Below are 12,789 nucleotides of genomic sequence, written 5' to 3'. Positions count from 1 at the left end.
ACCACTGAGGTTTCGCGTTGTTTTGGGCGAGGAAAAAAACTCTAGTGGGACCCAAACAAATTTTAGAATTCCACCAGAGTAAAACCTCAAATATGTCTCGGTTCGAGTCTGGGACGGGTTAGTCAAACGAAACAAAATAACCACATTGAAAACATTCCAGTGTATTTTTCTTTTCTTTTTTTACACTGCCTGACAGCCTAAAAGGAATAATTTGGCGTATAAATATAAAACAAATATGTGAAAAAGGCCAAAATGTTTACAAGGCGCAGTGGGACTTTGCAAAATCCACATTGTAAACGTCAATATTGTGAGCAAAATTGACTGTCTAAACGCTTTTAGGACCAATAGAAAAATAATATTAGCAAAAAGGCCCCTCTCGTGCAAGTTTTCACGTGTCCGACTGTCACCAAATGGTATAGTATACAAACCGAACTTAGTAGATGTCATGTTGCCAAGGGAGATGCAAAGAGCGGGCCATTTGATGTGTGACGTCAACTATGACGTCATCAAAAACAGAAACTTTGTATGAGATGATCAAAAACATAAAAATATTCATACCTTACGATAGAAACATCCGCCAGTAAAACTTGGTAGGTGATGGGTGCAACGAGGTGGTCACTCCAAAGAGTGGAACAGTGGTGGTGTCACTTCAAGGTAGCCACCATCTCATAAAAGAAAAAGACAACCAAACAGATAGATGTCATGTAGCATATGTATGTTTTAGGGAGTTTAAAGAGATAGTCACGTGATATGTGTCACCATCGATACAATTCTTGGACACTCAGTGCATTTAATGCAGTTTAATACAAACTTGTTTCGTAGACCAACGTTATATATATATATATATATATATATATATATATATATATATATATATATATATATATATATATATATATATATAGTGTTGGTTTGAGAAAAATACAAACTACATAGGTTTCCCTACAGGTCTGTTTCGTGGTTGCCCACTCATCAGGGGATTTAATGAGAATATTCCTACCATCGTATATATACTATTAACATTGAAATTTACATAATAATAGACTGATAGTTTTAGCTAAGGCGGTAAGAGGAACAATAGCGAGTTACATTAAATATGCGGGGCGAAAACTAACAGTGCGGAACGTGTGAAAAATTGATAGCGCGAAAATTTAACGGTGACGGGATTAACAGTTCTAATTGTTTCGTAGCAGGGCTTTGTTTCTGTGGCGGCACGAGGACACGAGTTCATTGCGTTTATTTAGAGTTGATAGTTTGGGTTGGCAGATGATCGTCAGCTTTTCCTTGAGGCAGAGGTTGCAACGCTTAGTGGTACTGTTGTAGGCGGAGTGGGAAGAAAGAATGCGCCATGAAATAAAGTACTCAATCATGCTGTCCTTGAGAGTCCAGACGTGTTTGCTGAGTTCGGTGGAGTTTCTGTGTTTGGCGTGTCGGAATGATGCGGTGTGGTTTCTGTACCTGGTCTTGAAGCTGTTTTCAGTGAGCCCGACGTATGTTTCCGAGGTGTTGTTGTCTTTTCGAGTTACGGTAGCTTGGTAGATAACGGATGTCTGTAGGCAGTTTCCGTCTAGAGGGCAGGTGTCTTTCTGTCGGCAGTTGCATGTCTTGTTGTTGGTAGTGGTAGGGGCGGAGCTGGCGATCTCGGTAGCCGACGATGCGGTGATGATGCGCTTGTTGTGGTTGTCGATGATCTGTTTGGTGTTGTTCATGCAGCTGTAACTGATTTTGATGGTGTTTCTGTTGAAGATTTTACGGAGGTGGTTGTCTTTCGGGAAGTGCTTGTCTATCAGGGTGAGGAATCTGTGGCCGATGTTGGTGCTGGTGTTCTTGCTGAAGGGCGGGTTGTACCATAGGATGTTGTTGCGTTTGCGGGTTTTACGGTTGGTTACGGTGTTGGGTTCGTAGCGTAGCGTGTAGTTGTATCCGCTATCGTCGAGTGCTTTCTGGTAAGGTGGCGCCTGATACTCGGGCTAGTAGTTTTGTCGGTAAGTTTTAGCACGGAAACAAATAGTCATGACGTCACAACCCAACGTTTTCAAGGTGCGTCGTTGAGAAATTGTAAAATGGAGTAAATGAATACTGCTCTATTTAGTTGAGCGTGGAACGCCAGTAGTTTTGTCGATGAGTTTTTGTGTAAAAACTATATGTTTTAACGTCACAACAACATTTTGTCAAGGCGAGCTTTGAATGTTGTTTGGTATAGGCAAGTGGAAGTTTGGTGGTTGCTGTCTGATTTACAAGTTTGCGCCTCCTCTAAATCGACGAAAATATAAAACAAATCTTGGTAGTTTGGTTCATTGTCAAAAAAATGAATGCCTCCTACAAACATTCCGACGTTTGACAGCACTTTGAATACTTCGACCAACCGCATGTCGAGAAGCCCGTAATACAACCATGCCTTCACGAAAATTTTCTCACGCTAACAAATCAAGAAATCCCAAAATAGCGCAGTAAGTTTATGTGTGTCTCAGCAAACTCACAGCTCAAACATGTCCTCAAACATGTCATGTCATGTGAATCGAGACAACATTGACTGAAAAAATAAACAATGATTGGTTTGGGCAAATGAATTTGAAGAATTCTATTCAACTTGTCAAACCGTTTTTCAGACAATGTGTTATCGCCCTAAAATTGCACTCCGAAAAAGGATGTAATGCATGTAAAATGCGCGTGTCTTATAATAAGTAACCCTTACCTTCCTTAGTTGGCTCCGTATGCTAACATATAATAATTTGTTGAAAAAAAGTTCTTTATTTAATCATCATTTTATATCTAAAGAAACAGACAAGCTTCACATCATGACACATCATTGTTTCAAAATATTTGCGTGTTTGGTAGTGTCTGATGCAAGATACTCGGTAAATTTGACTTTGTTTTTCAAATTCTTCAAGACCTTCACACACAACAGATCTCTAAAGCCGCACTCTTTGATTTGATCTACAATGGTAAAGATTGCACTATTGGCCACCCTTCTCCTGGTTTGTCTGTTACAAGTCCACGCCTTTTCGGGTAAGACCACCTTCATGGCCTCCATTTTTCCGTTCCTTTTTTTGAAAATAAAAAAAGTTATTAGTGAGAAAACCAAAATAACCATCTATGCAAGTCTGATATTTTCCCACCATCTATGCAAAGCTGATACTTCCTTAGCGATATGTAATTGGAAGAATCTCAGTTGTTTTCTTGATTTACCCGATGGAAATAGTGCTTCAAGTAAATATTCGGAGCCTAGCATTGCGGAATAATTGGGGCCTTCTTTATATTGTTAATCTGTATTAATATTGAGATGCTACCGCTAAATGGTCTCCGGATTATTTGTGTCTAATTTAAAAGTAAAAGGAGAAAACTACAGTATAATAAAAGAGGGCTGCTATTATTCAAATCAATTTATCATATTATTGTCATCATTAAATATATATTCCTTTTTGAAACATGGGTTTTCTTTGGACATTTTGTCAGTGTTTTTATGTTATTTTATTTTCCCTTTATTTTAAAAGGTGTTTGGATAAAGCTTAACCATGGCTCCGTGTGCTTCCAAGCAAAGTCTAACAAGCCAGGGCTTCTTCTCCCTCGGCACCAAGGTTTTTTGGCGGCCGTGAAACTCGTCCACAAGAGTGGCTACGTGTCGTGTGCCGGCTGGTCATACCGGAGCCACTGGGGTTGTAAAGGACTCGCCTACCCACTCAACATGTTTGTGACCAATGCAAAAAACCAAGTCATCTTCCCTCGTGTCGGAATGAAGTATGTGATTTTTTCCTCTTTTCTGTCTTTGAAAATGAAACAAAAGAATATTAAGGGAAAGTTTATTTATTTTCCGAGGGGGTGGGAGAGGGAGGGCGTGAGGATTTTGATAAGAAGTAAAGGATACAATTTGTTCCCCCCCCCCTTCAGGAGGAACAAAATTGCCCATGCCCCCCTTACGCTTCCTCCATATTTTCGGTGCCCCCCCTCCCGAAAACCGAATAAAGAAGGAGCAAAGGAAGGAACGGCAATGACAATGTCAGAGAAGCGCGATCAAGAGATTAGCTGCAAGTTGAGCAGACAGTGAAGGGAAAAGAATTCGCTGAAAATATAAATTCAGAGAAGTGAAGGCACTCAATTTCTCAAAGAGTCGACTAACTACAGGTTGCAACATAATAAAGGTTGATGCTATATATGACGCAGAAAAAAGAAAAAGGCTTTTCGATCTTCTTCTTGCAAGAAAAGAAAAAAGAGAGCGAGGAAGGCAGCGAATCAGATATGAGCGGCGATGTTGATGGCGAAGAATGAGCGCTTATAGTATTATGATGTTTTGTTATTTATTTTAAATATGGAACATAAGCACTGTTAAAATATTATATAGCGGAAACCATATGAAAAAAATGTATTTATGTATTTATTTATCTTCGTGAGCCATCCAGACAGAGTTCGCTCAGTTGAAACCATGATCATCTGCTGTGTGTACAAACCAGATGCCCGACGCTGCGCAGCCAAGCACGTACCATCTACTACAATGCTTTGGTGGAGTCGATTCTTTGCTGTGCTGTGTGCGCCTGGCAGACTGCATGTTCCAGTGATGACTTGGAAAGGCTCCTCAAGTTACAGAAAGATCTTATGGCAAACGCAGGGCCTCGCTCGCCTTCTCTCTCTTTATTCAACAAACTGGAACTGTTGCCTTTTTATATTGAGAACAATCGGATGAAATGCTCCCTTCTTTTCAAGAGAACTCAGAATGCAGTTCCGGAATACCTTATCAGAGATTTTCCATTTAACAATGCAAATACTAGGTTTGGTGGGGTAAACTTCATTTCGCCAAAATATTCGCGTGAGCTTGAGGGGGAGGGGGGGAGGGGGATAACTTTCAGGGTGACTGAGACGAAACAATGGAATAACCTTCCGGGAGAATTAAAAAAACGATAGATAAAATTAGAAGGGCTATTGTTATCTAGAAGGGCTATTGTTGACCCTACACACCACGAAGTCGCCGCTGTGTCGATCACTTCACTTTGCTCCCTAATGTTTGACACCACGGAGCCGCCGCTGTGTCGAGCACTTCATTTTGCTCCCTTCTAATGCTTGACACAGCGCCGTTTGCTTGGAGTCTATTCTGGACTCACTTGTTTTATCATTAATGCGTCTTTTTTTTGTTAAGTTTTGGCCTGGCAATGCTGGTCGATGGTATAGTATGGATGGGTTTGACTCCATGTCAAACGATCTGGTCCTTCAGTACGGCTTTGACCAGGCTTACTATATAACCCCGAAGTCTGTGCTCAAAGTCTGGTATGGGGAAGATCTGTATGGCTACACGGAGTCGGATAATCGCGGCAAAGTGTGCGCCGATGTCTATGGCTACTTCATCTGAGGCTCAACACGCTTGTAGATACAAGCAAAAGTCGATTATTGTTAAAAGAATAATCAATATGGATTTGGTATAAAATAAGGGTCAAATAAATAAATTTCGACTTGAACCTCAAAATTGTTTTATGTGTTCCTTTTATATTCCCTGACTATTAGATTCATCGTTTTTGTAAAAATTGATTACCATATATATGAGAAATTATGGATGGAATTCAGGGTGTGATTGACAGGGGGCACGTGTCCTCCCTCTTCATCCGCCCTTAAACAAGAACGTGCAGTATAAAAGGGACTTACCTTGGAAGTAAATTAATACAGAAAGCTAGCCTTTGACGTGCGCGCGCTTAAAGTTCCCCTAGAGTTTTCATATGATATCAGAAAAAATCTCAAAATTTGACCGCGGGTAAATAAAGCGTTTAAAAACAGCTCTTCCTTTTCACAAGTTGACCCCATAAAACGAGCCCGCGCGCAGTGAGAACAACGAGTGTTTGCATCAAGCTAAAATGTGCAAGAAATTTTCTAATCGAGTAATCGGGTTGCTTTTGAATAACTAATTTCACTTTGAAGAGGTCTGGGGTGTTAAGTTTAAAACGCTATTCTTTTTTGCATCCATTTTTTCGCCGCTAAAATAAATACAAGGAAAAACTGTTGTCGCTACGCTTTTTTTTTTTTTCAAGAAAAAGTGCGTTATTTTTTTAATAAATAAACGCTTTTTAGGGTATCTTAGCAATAAAAAAATATTCTATTATAAAAAAATTTTCTATTATAAGAGAAGGACTAGAAAAGGAAAAAGAAAATATAGAAAACAAAAAAAAAACGCGGATCGAGGGAATCGTATTCATGCGCGCTACCCGTTGGGCCATCGAGGCAAATTGGAAACTTCAATGAAAAAAAGAAGGTATTTATCTGGTACCTGTAAGCATCGCGTCGAAAATTCGTGAAAAGAGGGAACTCATTTGAACTCATTCGAGACCTTAGAATGATTAAATTAATTTACAATTTTGACACAGTATTAAGTTCTAAATAAGCTTTTTCTCAAATTACTATAAAAAAATTCTATCGAAAAATTTTTCCTCTAGCGATAAAAGTATTTCAGTATTTGATTCGACGAGGACAAAACAAATTGCTCATTTTTGGAAGGGGGTCATTTTTTATAGCGTTGAGCATAGTAGCTCTAAATTTCAAATTAGATAGATTGATGTTTGCGGTTGATTACAGTTAAGAATTGGTAATATAAAACTTAATTAAAAGATTTAGTATTTTTAGCTTTTCTTTGATCATACGATAATTGATACCCCAACTTGAAGAATTGATTCGATGCCTTTTAATGATTCAATCCAATTAGAACTGCGTCCCTCATTTTGTTAACTCAAATAATGACGAAAACTAAATGTTTAAAAAATTCTACCGACATTTCTTTTCTTAAGCACATTTTCTTAGAAAAAGGGAGGAAATGTCGTACTCAAGATTTTGACACATTTTGACTCCTATGTCGGAAATAGTTTATTTAGAATTAACAGATGAGTATATATTGTATAAAACAAATAGTGACATTGTTCTGGTAAAAGGTTAATAGGGTCTAAAATAATAGAAAATTTGCCCTTCAAATTCCCTGAATCAACGAGGAACGCCTGGCCCTTTAAAAAGTTGGGTCACTTCAACCTCGTCCCCACGGTCATCTGGGTAATTTTCAATATGGCGTCTCCGCTAGACACCATATTGAAAATTACCCAGAAGACCCTGGGGACAAGGTTGGGGTCATTTTTGCGCTCGCTGGATCGAGGACATGCCTGTGCCAACCCACATTGCGCTAAAAGCTCAAATTGGGCCGGGCATATAAACACCCTCAGTCAGTCTGTGCTTGTACAATTTGTTAAGGGCCTGAAACTTCCTCGCTCTTTTTCTGGTAAGTAAGTAAAGACTTTATTTAGAATGAGGGTAACACATAATAGCTACGCTAATAAACTTGTGGCCCTCCCTTAAATATATAATTTATACAAATAAAACTATGCTTAAAATACTAAGATAAACTATATTAAAAATTAACAATAAATAACAATAATTACACAGTAAAATGATGTAAAAGACGCTGCTCCGAAAACGCCCGATCTCTTAGAGATTTTTTGAAGGGCACAGGTAGTTCGATAGTTCGACTTCCATAATTAAAATTGGTTGTATTAACGTATATGAAATTGGTTGCGTTGAGGTAATGGTTAAAACGATCTTATTTTTCCTAAAATTGCTATACGGGAGGCCACGTTTTTGCAAATCTTTTCTACATGATCGTTAAACGAGAGCTCGCTATCAATGTCAAGTCCTAGTAGCATAGCACTCGGGACATTTTCTAGAGCTGTGGCACCGTTTCCCGCCTTGACAGACATTTCTTCGCTTGTTGTTTTGTCTTCTTCTCATTAAGTAGGAGCTTTTTTGCATTCGCCCAAGACTCAGTTTCCCCCAGTGACGTGTTGAAAGAGTCATTAAGAAGGTGTAGCTTGGTGACGTCAGCTGCAGCAGAGACAGTGGTGTCGTCGGCGTAAAGATCTAATTCAGTCGAGACGTGGTGACCCTCTCCCCCTTCCCTGCTACGCCAGCCCAGCGAAATACAGAGAAAAGAGGCCTCTTATAGCAGGGAAACTCTACCCTCCCTCCCCCCTCAAATTGTCCTTCCTTAAACACAACACAACAAAATCAAAAGCCCAAATGGGACTGGGTCTTGTTAGACGGTTGGTACATTTTTATTTTATTCATACTCTGCATTTACAACAATGCTACGGTAGATCAGTGTCGATAATTTGTCAACATTGTTACTTTCTCTGAATCAGTATTTGACTAAAATACTAATAATGTATTACATTTTTAAAATTCCAACGTTTATGAAGACACATTGATAATAAAAATAGTTTCGAAAAACGAGTCGATGTAAGCAGGACCGTAACGGACATAAAAAAAGTGGGGGCACCTAGAAAACAGGGTGGGGGCAGAGCCACGTGGTGGGGGCAGAGTCACGTTGTAAGAAGTGTTACGTACCGGCAGTCAACTATTCAAAATAAGATGGGGGGCTAGAGGAAACGATGTCCTGTTCTAAAAGGAGCCAAGATTAAAGCCATAGAAGATACTCTTGTTGAATAGCGGTCCTTCCTTTAACGTGATGGATGAGAATCAATTGATACATAACATGTTCGAGGGAGTGCGCTTTCCTCTTGTTTTTTCTTTAGGAACCTGTGAAGAACTGTCTCCCAGCATGCAATAAATGAAATTCGATGTACATTATTTACAATAACTAGATAATTGTAACCAGCTTTTTGCTGTCTCGCAAGCTAGCGTAGTCTAGCCTATGCCCTGTTGGCTTTAGCACACATTTCTACCCTACAACTCTCTTCACCCTAGAGAGTCAGCTCATTGCTTTATATTTTTTACATAGCTTTGGGTTGGCTCTCAAGACTGCGCCGTTTTCTGTAAGGCTGTTCTGAGCTGTCGATGGTACAGATAAAGCCCATGTAGCAGAACAGGGGGAAACCATCACATGATCCCTCACACGGCGAATGGACGCTGCACAAAGAATACAGCTTGTAGCACTCATCAAGACTGCGTCTACTTCTTTCGTTCTAGATAAAAAAAGAAAGAAAGAGAGAAATATGATTAGAACGAGAAAAGACATTAGCTTTTTTCTTATGCTTGTTATTTGCTTTACGTTCCCTACGCGGTTATTTCTGGACAGAGCAAGAGTTTATGACTAGGGGCGGATTGGCAGGCTTTCATAGATATTCTTAATGTACCTACTTGCTATTTACTCAAGTAGTTAAAAAAATATAGAAATAACAACTATGAGGAATGTCTCTCAAACTTTTTTACCTTACTTTTCTCAACAGAAGAAAAACCGCAAGTTTTACCGATAAAAGGAGTACACGATTCGCTCAGTTACGGAAAACATATGGAAAACATGAAGGTGGTAAGGCGAGCCAGAAGTACGGTAATTATCGCGTTCCTAGTATGCCCTTTTATTATTGGCAGACTTGGCAAGCAGTATGATAGAAATATAACGAGAAATTAAAAGAGATAAATCCAATCAAGTGCAAACATGATATAACCCTCTTCATTATCGACCAATTCATTATTGTTAGTATTAAGTGTTGCCGCTCTTATCAGTTCCGTCTAAAACGCCGCCCACTCGTTTCCCGCCAAAACCCCCTTCGTGTGTGTGGCGCGTTGGATCAAAGCGAAGTGTTTCGTTCAATTGTTTTTAAGGGTTTGTTGCAAAAATGTCTTCACGTCCTTCCCCAAAAAATCATAACTTTGCAGTGGAATTCGATATTTTAGGCTCTGAGCGTTACCCCAGATTTCAACATTTTTTTTTCTATCTTCAAAGATGACTGTACAATAAACACCAGTGTATAAGAACTTAGAATTTTAAGATCTAGCTGAATAGGTTCTTATAAATCGGCTTACCTTTTAAAAAATCAGGCTTTTTATTTTTTTTCATATACACCAAACAGTAAAATAACTATGAATGCTAAACACAACATATAAGTCCATGTTATATTTAACTACAGCATGCAATGCACAAGGGCCGTAGCACACACACACACACACACACAACACACTCACACTGGACTGGAAGGTCCGCTCTAATAGAAAAAAAAGTACAACTTCGAGCTAGGACGAGCTACCTAAAAGCAAATGGTGCGCGAACACCCCTACCCCTGAAAATCCTTGCTACGGGCCTGAAAATGCAAAACTAAGCGATTCCTATTAATTACATTAACTGTTCTCCCGGTCATGCCGTTTTGAAAGCATCAGTAATTTCAAGCACCAAAACCCAAGGGTGGCTAAAACAGCGGGAGAAACGATCATCGCAACTGCATCACACGATAATTCACACACATTATCCCTTAGGCAATACGAGTTACTTCTGGTATCTTCGTGATTCTGCTTTATCAGATGAACTCCTTAAAAACGCATCCAAGCTCGTCATATGTCGATAATGTAATAGAATACTCGAAGTACATTGCGCGTGAGGGCCGCTCCAAAAAAAGACTGGGATTTTCCACTCAGGTTTTAGCATTTTGTAAGATTTTGTAAGGTTTTACACGATTAACCGCAAAAAAAGATTTTAATCTTGTAAGAACGAGTAGTCCGGATTAAAATAATTAATCTGGTTTTCGTGACAATAAGTCCGGATTAAAATCCTCACACGACATCTTTGGCTGCTGAGTGGTTTAGAAACTCTAAGTGCTAATAACTTCCCCATTGATTGAGTCCATCAGGTATACCACATAAGGGAATGGAAACAGATACCCTTACCCATGAAAGAACAAGCAATTCTTCGTTTCTAGAGTAACAAGCACGTTTAAGTCACCGTGTTGTATTGAGTTTGATGGTGCAAGATGGCTCACATTCGCGAGGGTTGAATCACGTTTATTATGTGAGAAATACCCAATCAGGCATTGAGAATATCGGCAGAGCTACTTTTCGCAAGTTCCAAAGGGGCAAGTCAGTAATTGGGAACATACAGCGATATCGGCATCGAGAAAGAAGGTCAACCAGATTAACCCTGCTGATCTGTTCCCCAGATGCGGTGAAGTCGGTACAACATTCTACAATTACTTGAAAATAGATGGACAATTTACCGACTAAAACTCGTTCATAAAAGCATCCCAACTGAGTCCCTTATAGCACGTATTAACACTCAGGTGTCGGCACTGTATGGGGGTTCTGAAAACTCGCAAAATCTCATTGAGTTTTGCACTAATAATATTTTGTAAAGAGGGTAGCGCACTGGAATCTTTTGAAAATTACACGAGATGAAAAAATGATGCATGGGATCTTAGTCGTTTTACAACTTGGTTCGTATTACTAAAAGCTAAATTGGATTTATTAAGAGGCCTGAAGTTTAAGAAATTTTTATGAGCCGAAACAGGTTGGCCTGAAGTTAAAACACCGAATTTAGGTACACAGTGTTATAAAATTCCTTTTAAAAGCAACTCCTTACCTTTTTCAAACTTTTCGTCCAGCTTTCTGCGCACAGCAAAAGGACTAAACACAAAACCACGAGAAATTTCTTCGACATTGTCATTATTCGCGTTGACGGCCAATCCAAAAGCTCCTGTGAAAACAAATATAAACATATTAACTTGAGAACTTCTTGATTCTTATCGCCTCTCGTAAGCCAAATCGAGTTTACCTGATCACTTTGTGGAGATAAATCGCAGAGTGATGGACTTGACCCTCTGTCGGGTTTTATACCGAGCGCGATTGCCTCGCAAGGGACATAGGAATGAGCCGCCGGAAGCAATGAGTGAGGGGGCGTTCGCAGCCACTCGAAGGGGCGCGTTACCCCAAAAGCGGTTATCAACTAACGCATCGGACGAAAATAGTACATGTGGGACCACTTTAAAAATCGCGTGGAAACGAATTCTTTTCCCGTGTACTCTATTAAAAGCCCATAGTTGCTTAGGTTTATCTTAGATGCATCTCCAAAGTTAAAGGAGTACTTTTACTAGTTGTCGGAAGTTTCGAGATGGTTTACTCAGAACACAGTTGGTTTCCTTGTTAAGTTATTTTTCTTAAGTTATGGTCGCTTATGGCGGATGTTATTTGCAATAGTTTGGAGGTTTAAGAGGAATTCTAAGCACCGGCCCACGTGCCTCAAGAGGCTCCGGACGCAGTCTGCTAAAGCTTCCTCGGGTTTTGTTTAGCTCGGAAGGTTTATTGTTAGGGTTGTGGTCGCAGAAGGGATACCAGAGATTGCATGTTCTTTTTTCCTTTTCGGAGCCTTAAGCCGTATAATTAGACAAATTAAGCCGTGGAATTGCTGACTCGTATTTCTCCCTCCCAGAAAAAGAATATTGAATAATGGAGGCGTCAGATGACTGGAGTGCATGCAATTGCAAAAAATAGACTCCCTTTCTTTCGAATTATTCTAGCACTGTTCTGATATGTGCGTCCTTATCTATTTAGGTGAGAAAGGTTATATTATTATATTAAAACCTTTAGTAAAAATGATATATTTTGGTATATTTTCTGCTCAAAAGATTATGTTTAAAGAATCTTAGAATGCGAGTTTACGTCTTGAGCGCGCGTTTGAGACCACTCTCGTATATAGCCAAGATCTATTCGAGAGGTTGCGTGCAAAAAAGCAATTAGCTTGTGGCAAACCACTAAAATAGCAACTATGCACCTACTGAATTCCAGCTACTACCACTTTTATACATTAATTAGTTGCTTCTTAAACGCGTTTGTACATGCTTTGGTGGTATATATCTACCTATTTATACCATCAAGTCCTAGATATGTGGCCAAATCATCCACAATGATGGGTCATTTAGCATATGGCGCTATTTCGTGCAGCGCGTTCCAACTCGTATCAATGCAGCACTAATTAAACAATAATAGAACATAAAAGGAAACATATGGGAATATCTTGGTCAGGTAATTGTTTTGCAAGTTGTTTACCAGCCG

General features: G+C 39.4%; 1 protein-coding gene across 1 annotated transcript; it reads left to right on the top strand.

Annotated features, from left to right (window-relative positions):
* Window positions 1-2,853: 2,853 nt before the first annotated feature.
* On the top strand, window positions 2,854-5,452 carry LOC5513110. The gene is made up of 3 exons (XM_001633346.3): window positions 2,854-3,009; window positions 3,495-3,738; window positions 5,128-5,452. Exons 1-3 carry the CDS (start codon window positions 2,943-2,945, stop codon window positions 5,336-5,338), a joined length of 522 nt encoding a protein of 173 aa, XP_001633396.2. The 5' UTR covers window positions 2,854-2,942; the 3' UTR covers window positions 5,339-5,452.
* Window positions 5,453-12,789: the final 7,337 nt, after the last annotated feature.

The sequence above is a fragment of the Nematostella vectensis genome, chromosome 4 (assembly GCF_932526225.1).
Source record: "Nematostella vectensis chromosome 4, jaNemVect1.1, whole genome shotgun sequence".
Lineage (NCBI taxonomy): Eukaryota > Metazoa > Cnidaria > Anthozoa > Actiniaria > Edwardsiidae > Nematostella > Nematostella vectensis.
The sequence above is the reverse complement of the archived record's forward strand: the minus strand, read 5'-3'. Positions and strand labels throughout refer to the sequence as shown.